The sequence below is a fragment of the Marmota monax genome, unplaced genomic scaffold (assembly GCF_021218885.2).
Source record: "Marmota monax isolate L192 unplaced genomic scaffold, Marmota_monax_Labrador192_F-V1.1 WCK01_AAM20220418_F8-fsc00091, whole genome shotgun sequence".
Lineage (NCBI taxonomy): Eukaryota > Metazoa > Chordata > Mammalia > Rodentia > Sciuridae > Marmota > Marmota monax.
In genome coordinates, this window is record NW_026692434.1 from 6,569,382 (window position 1) to 6,592,791 (window position 23,410).

Here is a 23,410-nt window from a genome sequence, read left to right on the forward strand (position 1 = left end):
TGAAAGTCTGGATGGAAGAATTGTGATCTCATCAAATATGGGCAATAAAAACACATTACTTTAAATAATTTTGAGCAAGAAAAATCTGGATTCATGTGCTATGTCTGTTTCATCATGGTCTCTATTTTAAAAGTTCATTACATCAGCAGAATGACAGGATGTGAGTTTTGGTTTAAGAGCTTATCTGGCTGCTGTGTGAAGATTGTTAAGGGAAGAAATGTGAATGGGTGTGGGGGATGTAGACTCAGGGACTGTTATTGCAGCTTTCCAGGTTGAGATGAGGACAGCTTAACCTGTGATGAAAGCTGAGGCAATGTAGAGAAATGGGCAGATCTGAGGTGTGGTTAAAGTCTTGCCAAAATGCTAGATGTGGGAGAAAGTAAAAGGGAAGAATGAATTTATCAGGAATTCTTACTCTAAACAACTTTATTTTATGCTACTCTTGCTTGTAATGTCATTATTTTGTTCTATCCTTATTTGCTGTTACCTTATTTTACTGTTTGTCATTAGTTTTTCCTCAAGTGATGTTTGATTTGGACTATGATTTTCCTTATCATGTGAGGAAGTTTTAGGGGTAGAAGCTTGGGAAGTGAAAGAAAGGTGAGTAAAGTGATTTTAAATGACTAGTGGCATTACTGTTTTAGTTATCCTTTGGTCACTGTGACCAAAACCTGATAAGAATAATTTAAAGGAGGAAAAGTTTATTTTGGCTCACAGTTTCAGAGGTTCAGTCCACAGTTGGCTGACTTCATAGCTCAATGCCTGAAGTAAGGCAGAACATCATGATGAGAGTAAGTGAAGGGAAAGCAGCTCTTAACATGGCAACCATGAAGCAAAGAGATTGAGCCCTGATTACCAGGGATAAAATATAAACTCCAAAGGCATACCTTCTGTGACCTACTTCCTTCAGCTATACCCCATCAGTTTACTGTTACTACTCAGTTAATCCATATCTGTTGGGTTAATCCAACAATTAGATCACACCTTTCATAATCTGATCATTTTACCTCTGAACCTTCTTGCATTGTCTCACGAAAGAGCTTTTAGGGGATACCTCATATCTAAACCATAATACTGACTCAAAATCTGATCTAAAAGTTATGGGTCAGGCAACTTTATATTTTGGGGCTAGTCAGAAAAATAGAGCCTACAAAGATGCCACAAAATATATAACTATGAAATTTTTAGGAATTAAAACTACATGGTTGCTTTATAAAAATTGTTGTGATTATAAATCTATTTAGTCAAAACAAAAAGAAAATATAGTGGTAGGACAAAACATGCCAATGAATTTAGATAACCTCTGAAGTTGATCCAACAGAAGAAAGGCTGCATGAAAAAGGACATCCATGGAGCAACGACCACACTGAAATCAAGTTCAAAGCAAAATAATGCTTGCATAACGAACAAAGAAACCATCAAAATAAACATGAGCTTCTAAAATGTGCTTTAAACTTAGGAATGTAGAGTGGGTGTAAGGGAAAGAACATAGGTTAATTTAGAATGAAGCAGACCTGGGAATGAATTTCAGTTCTGATTTTCACTGGCTGAGTGGTTTGGTAGAAGTTATTAATAGTTTTAATTCTCAGGTTTCTCAGCTCTAAAATGAAGAGACCAACATTCACCTCACTGGAGTACATGAGGATTATATGAAAAACCACCATTATAGTATATCCTCAGTAAAAGTGAGTTCTTTCTTTTTTTGCCTCAGAGAAAGTTATACAAATAAAATAAAGTGCTATGCACATAAGTGTAACAAGGGAAAAGGAGGCCCATCTGTCTGCCTGGGGTCGGGGCTGGTCAGGGAAGGTCATTCAAAGAAACAATATTTGACTGAGTCTTCCTTAATGAACCAGAGGAGAGAGAGCAACCCAAAGGCAGCAACATTCTCAGAAGTATGGAAATGAGAAAGGCAAGCACAGGGAGAATAGGAAATTCTAAATGATCTGAGGCTACTGGACAAGGGACTGTAGCAACTCTAAGAACTAACATCAGTTATGGTGATGCACGTCTGTAACCAGTTATGGTGATGCACGTCTATAATTCCAGCAAATTGGGAGGCGGAGGCAGAATTGCAATTTTGAGGCTAGCCTCAGCAATTTAGCAAGGCCCCTAAACTAGTAAGACCCTGTCTCAAAAGGGCTGGGGATACAGCTTCATGGTAAAGCACTCTAGGTTCAATTCCCAGTATGAGAGAGAGAGAGAGAGAGAGAGAGAGAGAGAGAGAGAGAGAGAGAGAGAGAACACTAATACTATTGAGGGGGATGATAGCAGGTATTGAGTTTAATAATGTAATAACTAATATTTATTGAGAACTTACTATGTGCTTGGCACAAGACTGTTTCGTATGTATTAGGGTTAATATAACAATTGGCTGAAGTAGTATGTATAAAACACTTAGGGTACTGCTTAGTACATAGTATCCCTCTGGTAAATGAATTGTTGATAATATTGTTTTTCTAGATATTAGAAATTGAAGTCATATGTTAGGAATCATTTGTGAGAAATTAGGATTTGTGGGATAAGAGATGAACAGACAGGACTGCCCAATGGATGGACTCTTATACAGAACTGGTAAAAGCAATCTGCCCTAGTATGTAACTTTAAGCATTGCATGTCTGTCCTCAGGAGTAGATGCTAAGAGAGCAGACAGTTGGCACTCAGATGTGATGACTAAGCAGAGGACAAGAGAGTTTAGAGTACTGGCAAGAAAATAAAATGTCGGAACATGATTCTAACTCCAAAAGAAGGTAAAATGGAGAAGGCTAATAGTTTAGGAGTATAACATTTCTGTGAGGGCAGGAACTTTTGCTCTGTTTTGTTCATCTCCAGTACCTAGACCATCATCTGTTAGAACTAGCATACAGATGTTTTTTTTGTGGCTGAAAAGTGGAGTGGAGTCTCCTGATAGTAGTACACAATTCTACCTATGAAGACCTTTTGACAGTAGATAAGGCAGACAGAAGTCATAATCTGATCAAATCTCTATATCCACTAATTACCAATTTATAGTAAACATGCGGAGTGCAAAAGAATATGTTAAATGATCACACAGGGATATAAACTGCAAGAAAGAAATGGGGCAAGGAACACCTAAGGATGAAAAAGATATAAGAAACATTTCAATCATTTGGAAGGGATGGACATTATTAGGATCTTGATTTGAATAAACTACAAAATTATGACAAATATGAGCACTGAGTAGGAATTATTTTTATTTATTGTGATAATGATACTGAAATTATGTTAAAAAGTATCATCTTTTAGGGATATATATGGAAATGTTTACTCTTAAAATGACATGATATCTGGAATTTGCTTCAAAAAAATCATGTATGAAGTTAAAAATAAGTGAAACAAGATTGGTCATGAAGTATTGGTTATGTGGGGGTTCATTATACACTTCTCTTCTTATTGTATATGGGCATATGTGTGAACTTTAAAACATTTTTTTTGTTATAGATGGACACAATACATTTATTTATTTTTTATATGGTATTGAGGATCGAACTCAGTGTCTCACACATGCTACGCAAGTGCTCTACCACTCACTACAACCTCAGCCCCTATATGGGTGAACTTTACCATTAAAAAAAAAAAGAATGTCACTGGGGAGGCTGAGGGAGGAGGATCACAACTTCAAGGCTAGCCTTAGTAACTTAGTGTGACCCTGTCTCAAAAAAAAAAAAAAAAAAAAAAAGAAAAAAGAAAAAGAAGGTCCAGAGGAAATTAGACAGTAGTCAAAGTAGGGTGGTTACACAGGCAAGTAGGAAGGATGTCTAGCTGTGGTCAAAGTAGTTGTGGGAGATGACATGGTATAAGATGACCAGAGGAGGGAAAAAGTCATAAGACATACAGGAGCACAGAGAACTGAGGGACATGGAGTTGGATAGGAAGTCAATAAGGATAATGGCAGAAACTATAGAGTGTGGAGATGGATGAGAGTCAGGTGGCAAAGTCTGTGGTGAATGAAGCAAAATGTGGCAGGAGGGTAGATGATAGCATCGATATAATGGAAAGGTGGTTTAGCCCCAAAGCATTGGGGTTGGGGGTAATTGTCTGGAAGCATCATTGTGGAACAAGGAGTCCTCAACTCTATCAATTAGTATGAACATGAAAAAAAACCACCTCTTGAAAGATCAGTGGGGAACAGATGGTAGATCCCCTAAAAGCCAGGCTTCTACTTCTTTTTTGAGATGGGGTTATCACTAGGACTTCATTTTCTTTCCTTGTGGTGCCAGGGATTGAACCCAGGGCCTCCCACGTGCTAGGTGAGCATTCTACCACTGAGCCACAGTCTGGCCCTGAGATGGGGTTCTCAATGTTGTCCAGGTTCATCTCAGTCTCCAAAATAGCTAGGACTATAAGTGTGTGCCAATGTGCTAGCTAAAGCCAGGGTTCTGATGAATAAAGAGGTACTATTGGTAAGAGAGGCTAGTAAAAAATTTAAGGATGTCTTAGTATTTATTTGGAGAAAGATTTCACAGTGGGGAGGGCGCTTGTGCCAGGAGCAAAACAAAAAAACGCAGGGTCCTTTGGCATCCATAGGGGATTGGCTCCAAAATCCCAAAGGGTACCAAACTCTGCAGATGCTCAAGTCATTTATAAAAGATGGTGATCTTGCAGATAACTACACGCATCCTCTCGTAGAATTTAAAATAATTTCTAGATTGCACAAAATGCAAATAGTTGTTATATGGTATTGCATAGGGAATGATGACAGGGAAAAAAGTCTATACATGTTCAGTACAGATGCAACCATCGTAGGTCTAACTATATAGGACACCTCTATAAAACCTTTATCATATATATTATTTTAAATCACATATGTGTGTGTGTGTATATATATATGTATATACATACATATATATATATATATATATATATATATATATATTTTTTTTTTTTTTTTTTTTTTCCCCCCCAGTACTTGGAATTGAACCTAGGGACACTTTACCCCAAACTACCTCTCCAGCATTTTTATTTTTATTTTGAAACAGTGTCTCACTAAGTTTTCAAGGCTGGCCTCAAACTTGGAATCCTCCTCCTTCAGCCTCCCAAGTAGCTTGGATTACAGGTATTCCAAACCACTCCTGGCCCTTTATCATATTTTAAATAGCAAAAATAATGTGTTGCTATTATTTTTTCCTTGTTCTTTTTAGATATATGTGAATATAGAGTGTATTTTGACATATTATACATACATGGATTATAACTTATTCTAATTAGGATCCCATTCTTGTGATTGTACATGACATGGAGTTCCACTGGTGGTGTATTCATATATGAACATAAGAAAGTTATATCTAATTCATTCTGTCTTTCCTATTCCCATCCCTTTGTTCCTCTTTGCCTAATTCACTGAATTTCTATTCTTCCCTGCCCCCACCCCTGTTGTGTGTTAGCATCGGAATATCAGAATATTTGGTGTTTGGATTTTGGGGATTGGCTTATTCACTTAGCATGATAGTCTCCACATCCATCCATTTGCTGGCAAACATCATAAAGTGATTCTTTTTTATGACTAAGTAATACTTTGTGTGTGTTGCTACTACTTCTACTTCATGTGTTTTCCAGAGGGTAAGTTAAAAAAAAAAATAGAAATAAAAATGGAAATGGTGTAATGAAGGGAGTCACCTGAAGTCAGGAAGAACAGAGCGTATATACATTAAGAACTATATATTCAACCTATGAGTCAAGTGAGGGATGTTCTGAAAAGTGACAACAGGAGCTAATCTTTTTCTGATCAGTTTTATCAAAGTCTAATTTATGTGATAAATGTATACATCTGTCCAACCCAATTAAGATCAAGATGTAGAACTTTATTACCTCAAAAAGTACCTTAATGCCTCTCTGAAGTCAATTTTCTTCTGCCTGAGTCTCTAGCCAACCACTAATCTGCTTTATATATTACCTTTGCTAGTCCTAGAACTTCATATTGATGGGATCATATATTAATATGGTGGTTTATTTTGCTCAGCATGTTTTTGAGATTTACCCATATGTTACATACACCAATATTTTGTCCCTTTTCGTACATAGTTTGTATATTCATCCACTAAACTCATCTATTTCCAGTTTTTGACTATTTTTTGAATAAAAATGTACATATATCACAGGTATATACATTATGTGGTCATGTGGTAATATAAAAATTTAAGATTTCCCAAAGTAGTTGTACTATTTTACACAGTTACTAGGAATGTGCAAGAGTTCTAGTTATTCCACATCTCTGCCAATATCTGGTATTCCTATCTCTCTATCTACCTAGGGATTGAATTTAGGGGTACTCTACCACTGAGCTATATTCCCAATACTGCTTAATTTTTTTTGGGGGGGGGAGTACTGGAGATTGAAATCAGGGGCACTCAACCACTGAGCCACATCCCTAACCCTATTTTGTATTTTATTTAGAGACAGGGTTTCACTGAGTTGCTTAGTGCCTTGCTTTTGCTGAGGCTGGCTTTGAACTCTCAATCCTCCTGTCTCTCCATCCTCCTGTCTCAGCCTCCCAAGCTGCTAGGATTACAGGCCTGTGCCACTGCACCTAGCTAGTACTGCTTATTTTTTGAAACAGGTTCTCACTAAATAACCCAGGCTGGCCTCATACCTGCAATCATCCTGTCCTCACTGCTGGGACTACAGGCTTGCAACACTGTGCCAGGCTCCCAACCTTTGAATTTTATCTATTTTATTAAGCATTGAGGTTTGAATTTGCATTTTCCTGAATAATAAAGATGGTTGACATTTGAGCTAAATTTTCATATATGTATATATGTATGTACATACACACATATATTCCAATTACAGCAGAATACAGTAGTATATTAAATAGTCATTTGTTTCTGCATTTCTATGAGATTATTTTATAGAGGAAGATTATATAATTATAATGTTATAAGCCAAGGGAAAAGATCAGTTTATGGAATTAAATACAACTTTCAGGTAAAATACTACTTTGGTACAGTTATTTACACTTAGCATTGACTAAAATAAGCTCCAAGATGCAGGACGGAGCTACAATGTTGCCACCTCTACTGCCACCATCTGGTAATGTTAAAAACAAATAAAAAGAACAATATGCTTGGTCAACAAAAGTCAGATTTCCAATTCTACTCTAATACTTTGAATCTTTGAAACTACAGAACGCATGCAAACTTATCTTTTTTTTAGTTTTCATTACTTCTTAAGAAGCTACATTATAAAAGTGGAAAATAGCAAAATATTGCTATTTTCCTAAATTCAGAGACCATGCTTTTTGAAATACCTCCTTTTCGATTTGTTGCAAGATCTCTGGCAAATTATCTTACAGCTCTGTAGATAGCTTATCTTGAGGACAACCAAACTGTTTCCTAACTTAAATTGTAGACTGCAAGAAGGGAAGAAAATTGAAATGTCTGCAATATTTTTAGTCTCTTACAGCACAATATCAAGATATTTTTGTTGGATTATGCAACACTTGCTCTCTGCATACTCAGAAATATTATATCTCCTATCCTTTTGTCTCCTCTCCCTGCCCAACTTGCAGGCTGATACGCAGCTGTGGAAACCAGGAGGTCACAAGGCAGGAGACGAATCAGCCTGGCCATTTGCTCACCGATTTGCAAGTTTCTCCCCCACTTCGCCCTTTCTTCTTTTTGTGCCGGGGATGAAACCCCAGGGCCCTCAGTTCACCCTCCGTCTGGCCCTTGCCCATTGATTTGAAGGCGCTCCCCAAGTTGGGTTTTTCACCGGGTTCCCGGCTCTGCACTACTGAAAACAGTCAGCAGCTCAAGCACCTGCCGCGCAGAGCCGCTCCCCGCTCCAGCCCCGCCGAGAGGCACTAGCGGAGGCCAAGCTCGAGCCCGGCACAGCCGTTCCCGCCAGCCCGTCAGACCCTCGGGCGTCGGAGAGGCTTCCGGGCACTGGGACAGGCGGGGCTAAGAGGGGCCTGAATGGGCTTTCTCTCTTCATGTCCCCTCGGCGCCTGTCAACTCTGGACCAGACGGCGGGGGTGCCAGTACCCTTGGCCACTTCTGCCCCAGTACCACCGCCCGCCCCGGGAATGTTGCGGGCCTAGAGCCCGTAGACGACCCGGCTGCTCACCGGCTTCGGCCTGCCGGGCGCCCTGAAGGAGCGGGGTGCTGTCGGTGCTGTCCTCGCCATCGTTCACCACCGGACCTCGAACCGAGGACCTCATGATGCCTACAGGGAGCTGGCTGCTCTGAGGAGAGGAGCTCTGCAACCCGACAGCCGAAGCCCCCGGCTGCGGTGGCTGGGCGGGCCGGGGCGGTGGCGTGGACTCTGGTACCGCCCCCATCCTGGCACCACCTCCTGGCCACGTAGTGTCACCGCTGCCCCGCCCAGAGGCAGCCGCGCCGGTTCCTTCCTGTCGCCATCTTAGGTTTGGGCAACCCTGGCGTAGGTTGGGCGGGGAAGGCTGAGTTCCGGGACTTCCGCCGGGGTGGGGGAGGAGGTCGGTTTAGAGATGCACAGCTCCTACGGCTTTGCGCGTGCTAGGTGGCCAGTGCTGTTGAGAACGTGTCCCTACAGGAGACCTCCCGTAAAGCTCCCGTGCGGCCCTTCCAGAGCGAGGATAAGTGGAAATCTGCAGTCGCCTGCGGGGACTTTAAGCGTGCCTAATTAAGGGGAGGACTTAAGTCGAGGTGGTGTGTACAGTTGTCATGACAGTTGGCAACCTTTGTACTGTCTACCCCGTGACAGCATACGGTCCCTAAATTGCTTTTGAGGTGACGAAGCAGCAAATGGAAATATATTAAAGTTCAATAGGGTTGCCAGGTTTTTTTTTTTTTTTTTTGGGGGGGGGGGCTCGGGTGAAGTACCAGGGGTTGAACCCAGGGGCTCTTAACTAATGAGGCACATCCCCACATCCCCAGCCCCTTTTTAATGTTTTGTTTTGAGAGGATCTTGTTAAATCGCTGAGGCTGGCTTTGAACTTTTGAGCCTTCTGCTTCACCCTCCCAGGACAGGGCCGCCAGGGATTACCTGCGTGTGCCAAGAGACTGCCGATTTTATAGAAAAAATAACCCAATATAAACAATTTCATATGGTTCAAGGTATCAACTCTTCTGATGCATCTCTCTGCGTGTGTTTTTTCTTCGCACTTCTAATTCAGAGAGATTGTTGTAGTTACTGACTCAACAGTAAGAGGAAACTAGGAAAGAGGAAACTAGGAAAATGCTTGCCTAGGCTGGACAGACCTGGAGCCGCTGTTCTAGCCATAGGCTTCAGTTCAACAATTTTCCTGGGTAATAGAGACTATCTTTGTGGAGATAGACGGGAAAATAAGATGTGTCAATGCCCTCGAAGTGTTCAGGGCAAATCCGGAAGACTCACAAACCAATAATTCAGTAAACGAGGGGAAAGGATTGGTGAGGTCTACATGGGAACAAAGACGAAGCTCCTTTATCCAGAGAAGAGGGTGAGGATTTTTGAAGGCATCCCTAATTTCCAGATTAGTAAATTCTAGGCCAGTTTTCAAGTTAGGATAACAAATTAGACCTTATTTCTGAGTGACAGAAATAACCACGTAGATTTCAAATTGGGTTGTTGAGATGACACTCTTATTTGAGTATGCATATAATCACTTGGTGGATCCTTTTAATATAGCTTCAGATTCAGCAGGTCTGGTGTGATGTTTATTTTATGTGTCAAATTGGGGGCTGTTTTTGGATGAAGTTAACATTTAAATTGGTGAAACTTGTTGCCCTCCATAATGTGGGTGGGCCTCAATCAGTTGAAGGCTAACTAGAACAGTGTCACTCTCTGTCTCCCTACCCCAAGCAAAGGAAATCCTCCAGAAGACTATTTCATATTTCTTTCTTTTTTTTTTTTTATGGTATTGGGGATTGAACCCAGGGGGTCTCTAGCTACATCTCCAGTCCTTATTTTTTTATTTTGAATTAGGGTCTCATTAAGTTGCTGAGGCTGGCCTTCAAGATGTGATCCTCCTGCCTCATGTTCTGGACTAGCTGGGGCTACAGGCCTGCTCTACAAGGTTTGGCCCTCTCTTCAGATTTCATCTGCACCATCAGTCTCCTTGAACCTCCAGGCTTCTGTACAATTTCTCTCTGGGTATAGATCCTCCAGGCCTATGCTGGGTGAGTCTCTACTTTATACATATCTTCTCTTTTTCTCTCTCTTATTGGTTCTGTTTCTCTGAGAACCCCAGTATATCTGGGATGGGCCTGAGATTTCATATTGCTAACAAGCTTCCAGGTCAATAGCAAGGTTGTAAAGATTTTGGGCCAGGGAATAGATTCTAATAGTCTTGAAAGGTTTTAAACTAGAGGAGGGCCTTGCTTTTTTTCTTTCTTTCCTCCTCCTCCTCCTCGTCCTCTTCCTCCTTCTTTTTAATATACCTTTTATTTTAAAAAATAAGTTACTACCTAAGCTTACTGAAAAGTTGTGAAGATAGCAGTGAGTTCTCCATCTTTTACCTAATTTGACCTGTTGTCAAGATCTTATGTAAGTATGTTAGTATGATATATTTATAACAACTAATGAACCAATATTGATATATATAATTAACTGAAGTTCATACTTTTTTTTAGATTTCTTTAGATTTTACGTCCCCCCCCCTTCCAGGATCCCAAGTAGGCTGCTGTTACATATAGTCATTGTGTCTCCTTAGGCTTCTTTTAGCTGTGACAGTTTCTCAGATTTTCCTTGTTTTTGCTGACCTTGACAGTTTTGTAGAGTACTGGTAAGCTTTATAGAAAGTCTCTCAATTTTAGTTTCTTATAATTAAACTGTGGATATGGGATTGTTTAGAGAAAGACCAGAGAGGCAAAGTGCCATTCTCATCCTATAATTTCAAGGGAATGTGCTGGCAGCACAATTTATCACTGATAATTATCGCTGACGATGTTAAGCTTCATTACATGCTTGACTTAGTGTTCGTCAGGTTTTTCCACCACAAAATTACTGTTTTAACCCCCCCACCCCTTTGCATAACCTTTCTCTTTGGAGGGAAGTCAGTATGTACTGCCTACACTTAAAGTGTGTGTGGGGGGCAGTTATGCTCTACCACTTTCAGAGGCAAAATTATTTTGTATGTGAGATTTGGCTATTCCCCCCTATTTATTTACTTATTCAGTCATTTATACTAACAGAGTTCTTATTATTTTATACTTTGGATTGTAATTTGCCACTATGTTCTTTTATTTTGTAAATCAACTTGTTTCAGTTTTGGCAACTGGGAGCTTTTTCTATTGGCCCCTCTCTTTTAGTGTTTCTTTTAAATGCTCCCCTTGTAATGTTTTCTGAGCAATATCTCACTTTCTGGTACAATGAAATGTTCCAGGTTCACTTGTATGTTCTTTGCTCTTGCCATTTCTCCAAGGAGAATGATATTAGAAATCAAGATCTAGGAACTGGGTTTTCTTCTTTCTACTGAGGTGTCATGATTTTAGGCCCAGAGAAGATACTTTTGTTATTGCATTTTTAAAAAAAAATGATTATCCCAAGAGGAGTTTTTATTTTTTAATGTTTATTTATTTATTTTAGTTATAGGTGGACACAATACCATTATTTTATTTTTATGTGGTGCTGAGAATCGAACCCAGTGCCTCATGTGTGCTAGGCAAGCAAGCCACAACCCCAGCTCCCAAGAGGAGTTTTTAAAAAGTATAAGATGACATCTTTTTCTTCCTTAAAATCTGGCATTTACTTCCTGATTTCATATCACCATATAAGATTGTTGTTATGTTAATATTATTTATTTTTTGATTGGTAATTCCTTCCTTTGCTAGTACTCTAGACAACCACTATTCAGTAAAGTATAATGCAAACCACATATGTAATTTAAAAATTTCTAGTAGCCACATTAAAAAGTATAAAAACAAAAAAAGTGACATTAATTTAATAACCTACACTGTTTAATCCATTATATCCAAAAATTATCAATTCAACATCTAACCAATATAAACTTATTGAAAAATGCTCTTTTTTGGTATTAAATCTTTGAAACCCCGTGAATGTTTTATACTTACAGCACATCTCCATTAGGACCAGCAACATTCCATGTACTCAGTAGCCCCACTGTGGCTCAGGCTGCCATACTGGACAACACAGATGGATACTGTGTGGGAGCTTATTCTCCCTGCCTCTTCTCTACCCTCCAAATTCTGTTCTTCATTGGGAAAGGAACATCTTTTGGGCAGGGTACCTAATTCAAAAGTCTCTACCTGCTTTCTTCAGTTTCCTCTTTAAAATAATGTGATATACACTTTACCTCCCTCCCCCACTATTTTCTTCCCTCTCTAATCTAGTTAAATTTCCTAGATTTTCACAAAAAAGCTGGAAGGAATCATTAAGGGCTTTGCTTCTCTTTTAGAATTGAGCTAGCTTGAGTCAATTTCTGTGCCTGCAACCAAAAGAAAATTAATATAGTGAATTGAGTCAAAGGGAGCTTTCTCAGTTTTTATATTGATAGCTTTATATTTTTTAAGGCAATGTCACTTTGTTTTGTTTACAAATATATTTAATATCTGTCCAGATTACTATTTTATTATTATTATTGTATGAATTTCCTTGTCTATTTTGCTTGCTTGTTCTTGCAGATGGAATTTATTATTTTATTAATGTTGCCAAAAATTTTAAGTAAAATAGCAATTATAATAATAAAATGATTTATGAAAGAAAAAAAAATAATGTGATATAAAGCTCAAGGGTTATTTTAAGGATTAAATATTTAAATAAGATGATGCATGTAAATTACAGTACCTGGTGGGTAGTAAGTCTCAATAAATTAGCAGTTAGCATTTTATTTTGGCCAAATTTGCTTTAAAAAATTAGCTTACACATCTAAGGAACACCTATTTGATTTTCATTGTATTTCTTTTAAGACACATACTATATTACATGTGGAAGTATGGAGTTGGTGGTTGGTTATATAACTGTTGAGTTCCCTTTTATGACTGTAGGTTGCCTAGGAGCTGGGACCAAATATTATTCATTTTTGTACCTGAGCAGTTCCTAACACTGGTTCTCCTTTTATATATATATATATATATATATATATATATATATATATATATGTATATATATATATGGACACAATATCTTTATTTTATTTTTATGTGGTGCTGAGGATCGAACCCAGTGCCTCATGCATGGTAGGCGAGTGCTCTACCTCTGAGCCACAACCCCAGCCCTGGTTCTCCTTTCACTGTGCTTGTTATATTTCACAGGATCTCATCATGTTGGCCTTGGATAGCCTAATATGAGAATTTCAAGTAAACAGGAACATATGGGGAGTAGAAAGTTGAATGGAGGACAAATACTCTAACCATTAATTTAGAAGTGATAAAGTTGGTAAAGGAATGTTTTGATGACCAATGTTGTCTTATAAAAATCATTCCTTTTGTGCTAGGGATGTAGCTCAGTTGGTAGAGTGCTCGTCTCACATGTACAAAGCCTGGATTCAATCCCTAGCACCACCAAAAAAAAAAAAAAAGAAAGAAAGAAAAAAATTTTTTTTTTTTTAATCCCAGCTTTTCCTTTAAAATGATAATCTCCAGTTTCATCCATTTACTAGCAAATGCCATAATTTCACTTTCCTGCCCATTTTTACTTTTAAATTTTGAGACAGGACCTTGCCAAATTGCTGAGACTAGCCTCAAACTTGAAATCCTCCTGCCTTAGGTTACCTAGTTTCTGGAATTGCAGGCAGGTGCCACTGCACCAGATATTGCAACTTTTATGGAAGTGTTAATAAAAGAAAACAAAATCCTCAGAATATTTACTCAGAAAATAGATTTATGCAAAAGAGACACACTAAAACTTTAAGTACCACACATGTCAGCTTAACTAAAACAATGACCTAATGTAATTATTTAAGGTGGAATGTTAAAAATATTTTTAAAAGATATCTTGATAAGTAACTTTCCAGTAAGTCTAAGATTTCCCTCCACTCTAGTATATTCATTTTGCAATACTTTTTCCTGTGAAAATGCTCTCTTAGTAATGTGGGTAGGGTACTATTGTCTCTTTTAAAAATTTCTTTAATGTAGTGGTTCATTGTTTAGGTATTCAAATTTTATGGTTGTTTCTCCCATCAATAAAAGTTTGTTTTTTATTTTATTTTAGAGCTTAGTAGTTATATGGAGTGGTTGGATTCATCCTGACAAACTCATACATGCATGGAAATTGATTTCAGTTCCATCAGTAAAAATTTTAAGATACACCCAACATGTGTTTATTTCTTTATATGCACACACACCCTAAGGTAATCAAAATTAAAATATAGAAATAAACACAAGTTCTGATTTTTCCTGGGATCATTTTGCAGATGTTCTTGGATGAGGGCACCCTACTTTGGAGGCCCATTTTTTAGAGAATAAAATCCAAATTCTTTGGTATAGAATATGAGGCCTTTGCCATCTGCCCCAGTTTATGTTTTCAATCCCATCTTCCACCATATCTGCCACCTTCTCTGTACTCTATGCTTTGTTTTACTCATTGAATCTTATACATATCATGTCCTCTTTATCTTGTTCCCTCCACCTATTTGAAGCCTTGGCTTATGGTGAATTCTAATTTGTCCTTGAGTCTAATGTTGCCTTCAAATGATTCCTTGATAATCTCTCCCTTACTCTGCTCTTATGTGTGTTGCAATACCTTTATTGTAGCACATTGTGTTAGTTATCTAAGATAGTTTAATAAGGAGTCATTCCTTGAGAGTAGGAATCTTGTCTTTTTATCTTCCATTCCTAGCTCTAAGCACAGAACAAATATTTATGGAGCTCCATATTTTGTGTTAGTGTACTGGTTACCATGGGGGCATCCAAGATATATAAATACAGTTTCTGCCTTTAGGGAGTTTAAAAGTGAAATGTACTTTGAAGGAAATATTTCTTAATACTATCCAAGGGAAATATATTTTCCTAACAGTTATGAAAGTTAGAAGGCATATTTTAATTTCCATTTTCTAGAGAGCAGGTATTGTGTGATTAATGTATTCCAGAGGAAGAAACCACATGTTTTTAGGGAGAAGTCTCAAAAATGGATAGTCAGATGTGCTTTCCCATATCCTATTTTCTTTAGGCAGCTGTATGGTTAGGTGTTCTCAGACAGTGATCAAAATAAAAACAAATAAGACAGGAAAATATAAACAGTTTTCTGTCACATTGATATGATATCACATGTTAATAATTTTCACAGCTGAGTTTGAATTTCCTCATTGCTTTACAACTTCAAAATTGGGTAATTCTTGCAACATAGAAACATGTGAGTATTAATTATAACTCTTTCAAAGAGGAGACCTAATAGATGGCAAATGAATTAAGTGATTTGTCCAAGGTCAGTGGGAGCCACTATTACAATTAAGATTTTATTGCTTCTACTTATATTAAATCATAGGATGGTGCTTCTTCATAATTCCCTTAATTTTCTGTACTCTGTATGTTACCTTTGCATCATAAAAACTGTTTTGTTGTTGTTGTAGTGCTGGGGATCTAATGCAGGGCCTTGTGCATGCTAGGCAAATGCTCTGCCACTGAGATACAACCTCAGCCCTGCAAAATTTCACTTAGACTTAGTGAAATTTCACTAAGTCATCTTGATGGTAAGTATATAATAAATGGGGTTGTCAATTGTTGCTTATGAATTATATGGAATTTTCTTTGCCAATTTCCTTTCATTTACCTGATGTAGGGGAACTATAAAAGTGGCCACATTAAAATGAAAAAAGGACATAAATAATACTGCCTCTATAAGAGCCTGGTAGAGACTGATATCTGAAACTTAAACATACTGAAACATTTAAGAAGACACACCATAGCTTTATCTCTTCAACTTGAGGGAGTTTTAAATAAAATTTGCAAATGTTGTGAAATACCAGTGGAACAGATAATAAATCAGCTGGGAGAATCACACAAGAAGCATGAGAAACAATGACCTTCACAAATGAGCTATAAGTGCCTGCAAAGCAACACAAAATTGAATGACTCAGGTAGATTAGAAGATTAAGGTTCAAATCTATTCTGGTAAGTAGTATGTGAAGTCATAGTGCTGTTGAGTCAGCCTTTCCTGACAATCCCTTTTGGTCAAAATTTTTTCTACATATATATTCATATTTTCTGACTAATGAAAAGTGTAGTGGCTCAAAAATTAATTGTTATCATTTTAGAACAAAAGAAAATCTGAAATCAATGTAATTAAAACAACTATTGAGACACAATTATTATATAAAAACTACACATATTTATTGTATATAATTTGATGAGGTTGGACAGATCCTTGCACCCATGAAACCATCACCACAGTTGAGGTGATAGACACAGTTCACCACCTCGAAAAGTTTCCTTGTGCCTCTTTTTATTTTGTGAAAACACTTAATGTGAGGTTTACTTTCTTTTTAAATGCACAGGACAGTATTCTTAACTAGGGACAGTATGTTACATAGCAGATCTCTAGAATTTATGCATCTTGCATGACCAAAAAAAAATTTTTTTTGGTACTGGGGATTGAACTCAGGGGCACTCAACCACTGAGTCACATCCCCAGCCCTATTTTATATTTTATTTAGAGACAAGGTTTCACTGAGTTGCTTAGTGCCTCCATTTTTGCTGAGGATAACTTTGAATTTGCAATCTTCCTGCCTTAGCCTTCCAAGCTGCTGGGATTGTAGGCATACGCCACTGCACCAACTGACCAAAATTTTATACCTCTTGAACAACTCTCCCTTTCACCCTGCTCCCAATCCCTGGAAACTTCTATTCTTCTCTGCTTCTAGAAATCTGATTTTTTAAAACATATGTTATACTTTGGGTCCTAATTACTGTCCCTGAGAGATGCATGGTTTGAAGGCTTGGTACCCAACCCATATTTCTACTGGGAGGTTGTGGAACATTTTGGAGGTGAGATCTAGTAGAAGAAATATGCCCTTAGTGGAGCTATGAGGAACCAGGTCGCTCTTTTTTCATCCCAGCCACCATGAGGATGAGTACATTCTCTCCCATGTACTCCTTCCATGATGTACTGTGCTGCCATATGCCCAAAGCAACAAGGTCAACTGACCATGGCTGAAATCTCTGAAACCATGAGCCAAAATATTTTCTCCTTAAAAGTTTATTACCGAGGCTGGGGTTGTAGTTCAGTGGTAAAGCGCTTGCCTAGCACATGTGAGGCCCTGGATTTGATCCTCAGCACCACATATAAATAAAAAATAAAGGCATTGTGTCCAACTACAACTAAAAAATACATTTAAAAAAAGCTTATTATCTCAGGCATTTTGTCACAGTGACAGAAAGCTAACAAACCTCATACAAGCAGAATTTTACAGCATTTGTTCTTCTGTGCCTGACTTATCTCAGTAAACGGTGTCCTGGGGGCTGGGGTTATGGCTCAGCCGTAGAGCGCTCATCTCGCATGTGCAAGGCCCTGGGTTCGATCCTCAGCACCACATAAAAATAAAAAAAATAAAATAAAATGGTGTCCTGTAGGTTCATCCATGTTGTCATAAATGGCAAGATTTCCTTCTTCTTTGAGACCAAGTAATATTTCATAGTATGAATATGCTGTGTTTTCTTTACTCATTCATCTTTCAATGGACATTTGGGTTTTCATATCTTGGCTACTATGAATAATGCCACAATGAACATGGAAGTACAGATATATTGTCAAGATCCTAATTTCTTTCTTTTAAAATTTTTTTTTAATATTTATTTTTTTAGTTTTAGGTGGACACTATATCTTTATTTCTACGTGGTGCTGAGGATCGAACCCAGTACCTCATGCATGCTAGGCGAGTACTCTACCACTTAGCCACAATCCCAGCCCCAAGATCCTAATTTCAATTATTTTGGATATGTACTTATAGAAGTGAAATTGCTGGGTCATATGCTAGTTCTATTTTTAATTGCGGAAGTACCAGACTGTCTTTCATTGTGACTGTATCACTTTACCTTCTTACCAACAGTGTATAAGGGGTCCTTTTCTCCACATCTTTACCAATAACTGTTAACTTTTGTTTTTTGATAGTAGCCATTTTAACAAGTGTGACATGATATCTCCTTGTAGTTTAAATTTGCATTTCTCTGATGATTGATATAGAACACTTATTCATTTTCTTGCTGGCCCTTCATACATTCATATGTCTTCCTTTGAGAAATGTATGTTTAGGTCCTTTGCCCAGTTTTTAATTAGGCTATTTGTTTTCATGCTGTTGAGTTGCTTGAGTTTCTTGTATTTTGAATTTTAACCTCTTATCAGATATACAGTTTGCAAACATTTCTCCAAATTCATGCGTCTCTTTATTCTGATGACTATTTGCTATGCAGAAACTTTTTAGTTTGAAGCATTTATTTTTGCTTTTATTATGTGAGCTTTTGATCTCATGCACAAAGGTGACTGTTAAAAGCTTTGTAAGCTTTTTCTTCTAGCAGTTTTACAGAACCAATGTCCTGGACTTTTAGGGCATTATCCTAGGAAAGAGGGCTAAATGGTTTATAGAGCCTCATGACTCTGTGAAATGGAAGAAGATACCCTGAAACTTCTCCCCCAGGAGAAGGAAGGAATGAATATGCACATTCATAATAAAGATTTGAAAGTCTCCTAGAATTTCTACCAAGGCCAACTGGTAAAAGTCTTTCTCTATTGAAGTCAGTCCTCAAATCAAGGAAATTTTGGTATTGAGGAACTGAACTCAGGGTCTCACATGTGCTAGGCAATAGTTCTGCCACTGAGCTACTGCCTAACACAGCCCTGTTTACTTTTTTTATTTTGAGACAGGCCTTGCTAAATTGCGGAGTCTGGCCTTGAACTTGTGATCCTCCTGCCTCAGCCTCCCTAGTCACTGGGATTAGGGGTGTGTGACACCACACCCAGCTCTGATAATGTATTCTTAAATTTTTACATAAATTGAATTTGAAGATAACACATGAGAATTTGCTATCTATAGAGAAGCTGTGATTAATCATTTTGAAAAAGTTTAACTGAATTTTCAGTTTTTGTGTTCTTTTAGTAGGACACAGTTATACTGGATATTCTCTTCTAACAATTTAAGTAAAAAGAGAAATACAAGTCATCTGGGTTATCTTTTTTTTTTTTTAATGTGGTGCTGGGGATCGAACCCAGGGCTTCTTGCGTGCTAGGCAAGCACTCTGCCACTGAGCCCCAGCCTCAGCCCTCTGGGTTATCTTCTTAATTGAAATTTTTAGGAATAAAATTTGTTTATTTTTTTTTTTTTTAAAGAAAGAGTGAGAGAGAGAGTGAGAAAGAGAGAGAGAGAGAATTTTAATATTTATTTTTTAGTATTTGGCGGACACAACATCTTTGTCTGTATGTGGTGCTGAGGATCGAACCAGGGCTGCACGCATGCCAGGCGAGCGCGCTACCGCTTGAGCCACATCCCCAGCCCCAAGGAATAAAATTTGTAAACTTATAAATCTAATAAATAATATTATAATGCTAATGATAAGAATATTAAACTTCCATTATTTCTGTTTTTAAAAAGTCTGCTAGAAATGGTTAAATGGTTATGTCAATTGTGAAATAACGCCAATCCCTGTCAATAGTCCCCCTTTTGTGGAAACAAACAAAACCATTGAACAAAAATGTGACAACAGTAAAACCCAAGACTTATTCATAGAATATGGTTAATTGACCACCTTTTCCAACCCCAGTAAAAACCAACAACAGTAAAGCACATAATTCTGGGGAAAAAAAATCCCAACAGTCGTATTGCTTTATTTTTGCACTATTTTTTCTCATGTAACCAAACTGCCAGCTTCATTATAGTGATGTCAACAGAGGCAGACCCTATACAATACTTTTCAAGGAGAAGAGTATCAGCTAGATAAGGAAAAAATGTATATTTTTTGGAGGGAGATCAAAGAAGGCAGATTAGAGGAAAGGGTGCACTTTCCAAGTGCTCCAATTGCTCAAGATTCAAATAGTGGGGAACACTCCTCCTCATCAAGGAGGGTGACAGAGGAAACTCACTGATATTCAATAATAGAGAGTGAGAGAATCATAGAGACCCAGAGTTCAGGTGCTTTGAACAAGAAAGAACACATTGGAGCCAATCTGGTGGGGCAGCCTTGCTAGTTCACTGCAGAGGGGAGGGGTAACACAAAGAGAGAGAAACACATTGAACTGATTTGGCACAGGAAAACTTGTAGAACAGAAAAGTAGTCTTAGCTGAATCAGAGGCTGCACAGTGAGCTGGTGTTTGAAAGGTGCTCCGTGTTTCCTAACTGGCATGTGTAGAGTTGGGGCCAGAGCCATCTTGAGGAGGCCATGCTGTAGCTTGCTGCTGTGGGAATTTAGGAGATCATAGCGTCTGGCAAGTATCTACCATGTGGCCTAGTGTGTGCCTAGCAGAATGCAATTGAAATGGGCACAGAAAGGATTGTACTTAGGGTGATTCAGATTCAACATATGGAAGGGAACGCAATTTGTTTTCCTTTTGTGTCTGATGGCTCACGTGATCAGCCAAAGAGGGTAGAGGAATCTGGACAGGTGGGTTGCAATTGCCCTAGGGAACTGAGTCTGGGAAGGTCACATTTGTAAGTGTGTGAAACTTGTAGAGGGTTAATTTGTAGAACAAATGGAGTTCTTGTAAGGCCCCTAGATCTGCATGCCCAGCAGAAACCAGCATCTGTATCTGCACAGCCCCAGGAGTATTACTTGACAAAGTTCCAAAGTCTGATGAGAGCTAAATCCTAGTTGCTGGAACTTCTCATTTAGAACTCTGTATCAGCCCCACTCAGGGAGTACATTGATTTAGTCTGTTTGGACAAAACTCCAATTGACAGTGCTTTCCATTCTGTCCTACTTTATATTGGTAAGACAGGAAGCTTTCCAGGCCACTCCAGCTGGCAGCTTGGTGAGCAACACAAAAAGAGGAAGGATTTAACCACCCCCAACCTTTGCTCTCTCTCTGAGGAGTACATAGCCCAAAAAGAAATGGAGAGAAGGCCAATCTGACATAGGCAGTGAACACCCATCCTTGTGGACAGTTTTGATCACCTAGTGGAGACAATCCTTTCATTTTTCATCAAGAATTTTTTTCTCCTTTCTCTCTTTCTTTTTCTTCCCTTTTTTATTTGTGTGTATTCTTGCTGTGATGATTGGATCATGGAAACAAATACAAACACACATATTTGTTTCTTTTTCCTTTCATTTTTATCATTTTTCTATGTGTTTGTTATTTCACTGTGTTTTGATTATTAGGGATTTTTGTTTCTCTTGTTACTCTTTTTTTTTTTTTTTAAATCTTTTTGTGGTTATAGATGAACAGAATGCCTTTAAAAAATGTTTTTGGTTGTAAATAGACATAATACCTTTATTTATTTATTTATTTGGTTCTGAGAATCGAACCCAGAGGCTCACATGTGCTAAGCAAGTGCTCTACCACCAAGTCACAACCCCAGCCCAGAATGCCTTTATTGTACTTGTGTATTTTTATGTGGTGTTGAGAATCAAACCCAGTGCCTCACATATGCTAAGCAAGCGCTCTGCCACTGAGCTACAGCCCCATCCCTCTCTTGTTACCCTTTTTTCATTTGTTTGTTTGGTACTCAGGACAGACCTTGTGGTATTCTTGCACTGAGTTATATTCCTGACCCTTTAAAATTTTTATTTTGATATAGGGTCTTGCTGAGTTGCTGAGGCTGGCCTACGAATTTGTAATCTTCCTGTCTCAGACTCTTGAGTTTCTGAGATAACTGGTGTGTGCCACTGTGCCTGGCTCTCGTTTGTCTTTTTTCCCTTTCTTCTACCTGTAATAACCAGGTTATCTTGTTCTTTTTCTTTTTTTTTAAAGAGAGAGAGAGAGAGAGAGAGAGAGGGAGGGAGGGAGAGAGTTTTCTTAATATTTATTTTAGTTTTCGGTGGACACACATCTTTATTTTATTTTTTATGTGGTGCTGAGGATCGAACCCAGCGCCCAGCGCATGCCAGGCAAGCACATTACCGCTTGAGCCACCTCCCCAGCCCAGTTATCTTGTTCTTTTTCTCTCTCCTTTTATTTATTTTATTTCTCCCCCCCTTTCCTTCCTTCCTTCCTTTTTTCTATCTTTCTTTCATTCACCCCCTTCCCCTTTCTCTTTCTTTCTTGGTACTGGGGATAGAACTCAGGGGCACTCTACCACTGAACCAGCCCTATTTTGTATTTTATTTAGAGACAGGGTCTCACTGAATTGCTTACTGCCTTGCTTTTGCTGAGGCTGGTTTTAAACTTGCGATTCTCCTGCTTCAGCCTCCCAAGCCAATGGGATTACAGGCGTGCACCACCACGCCCAGCTCCCCTCTTCTTTCTTTAAGACCATTACTTACTATTTCTCTTCTGCTTTCTCTCTGTTCACATTTTGAATATTCTTAACTTTCTTTGGATTTTCTACCCCATTTTCTTTTATCTTAATGAACTGTAATTTTATCATCTTTTAGAACAAGTTTATATAATTCCTGCCCCACCATTCATGTTGTCATAGTTATTAGTATTGTGGATAATGTGGTTGACACCTGCCATTTACTTTAATACTAGATCTAGTTAATGGCTACTTATTGTTGTTAATTGCTGATCCTCACAATATCTCTTTTTGTGATAATTAGCATTTTAAATGTCATAGTAGGTACTGGGTGTTTATTTTATGCTGTATATTGTTTGTTACTATTATTTGTTGCCTCCTTTTGTGAGAGGTGCTGGGAATCTGCTGGAAAACTATGAGTTCACAGGGTAGAGACTCTGCTGCTGTGTTACACCCACAACCCAGCCAAGAGACAGCACAAAACCCCAAACTGATGACAAAGCCCAGATAGGAATAGGTAGGAGAGCTCTCAGGTCCCATTCATGGATACTTTCTCCTATAGCAATAAGAGTGAAGTTCCAATTTGGCAGCTCAAAGGAATCTCCAGTGTTGCAGTGGTGAGTTAAATCAGCAGTTCTGTAGTGGCATACTGAGAGGCTTTGGGGGTGATTACACTGAGCCTATGTGTTGACTCTAGGATATACCAACAGCACAGCACTTACTACAAAAGATATAACTACCCACCAAAGGACCCCCTTATAAAGGAGGAAGAGAAGTCTATCTCAGCAAATATACAAGCGTAAGAACTCTGAACACACGAGTAAACAGGCAAAGAAGCACCCCCTCATCCCCCAACAAAGGAACCACAGATATTGAAGGGAATAAAATTCAAGAGAAAGACCACAAGATTTTGATTATTGAGCTAAAGACTCTATAAAAGCATAAACAAACTAATTCCACTGCTCTTATTATTGGGCATTGCTTTGGCTATTCTGGGTCTAATTTTAAAGCTAAGGGAGCTCTATCTTGAGAATCTCTCCTAATGGGTCCCTGTTTTTTTTTTTTTTTTTTTGCAGGGGGAATACTGGGGATTGAACTCAGGGGCACTCAACCACTAAGAAACATCCCCAACCCTATTTTGTATTTTATTTAGA

General features: G+C 38.4%; 2 protein-coding genes across 22 annotated transcripts in view; one reads left to right on the forward strand and one right to left on the reverse strand.

The window, feature by feature from the left end:
* Window positions 1-8,292, reverse strand: part of Slc17a5 (solute carrier family 17 member 5) — a 76,814-nt gene extending 68,522 nt beyond the window's left edge. For 5 of the 9 annotated variants that reach the window (XM_058578885.1, XM_058578884.1, XM_046443025.2 and 2 more), the window contains exon 1: window positions 8,086-8,291. In XM_058578885.1, coding sequence (XP_058434868.1) covers window positions 8,086-8,179 — 94 coding nt within the window. In that variant the 5' untranslated portion in view covers window positions 8,180-8,291. Of the gene's footprint in view, window positions 1-8,085 lie in introns of all 9 variants that reach the window. The other 4 variants (XM_046443023.2, XM_046443027.2, XM_058578887.1 and 1 more) reach the window with 3 other exon arrangements.
* A 142-nt stretch (window positions 8,293-8,434) lies between these two features.
* Window positions 8,435-23,410, forward strand: part of Cd109 (CD109 molecule) — a 228,338-nt gene continuing 213,362 nt past the window's right edge. For 8 of the 13 annotated variants that reach the window (XM_058578876.1, XM_058578866.1, XM_058578872.1 and 5 more), the window contains exons 1-2: window positions 8,811-9,421; window positions 9,907-10,100. Coding sequence is in view for 1 of the 13 variants with exons in the window: in XM_058578879.1 (XP_058434862.1) it covers window positions 10,094-10,100 (7 nt within the window). In the remaining 12 variants the exon portion in view is untranslated. Of the gene's footprint in view, window positions 8,730-8,809; window positions 9,422-9,906; window positions 10,101-23,410 lie in introns of those variants that run through there. The other 5 variants (XM_058578882.1, XM_046443030.2, XM_058578868.1 and 2 more) reach the window with 4 other exon arrangements.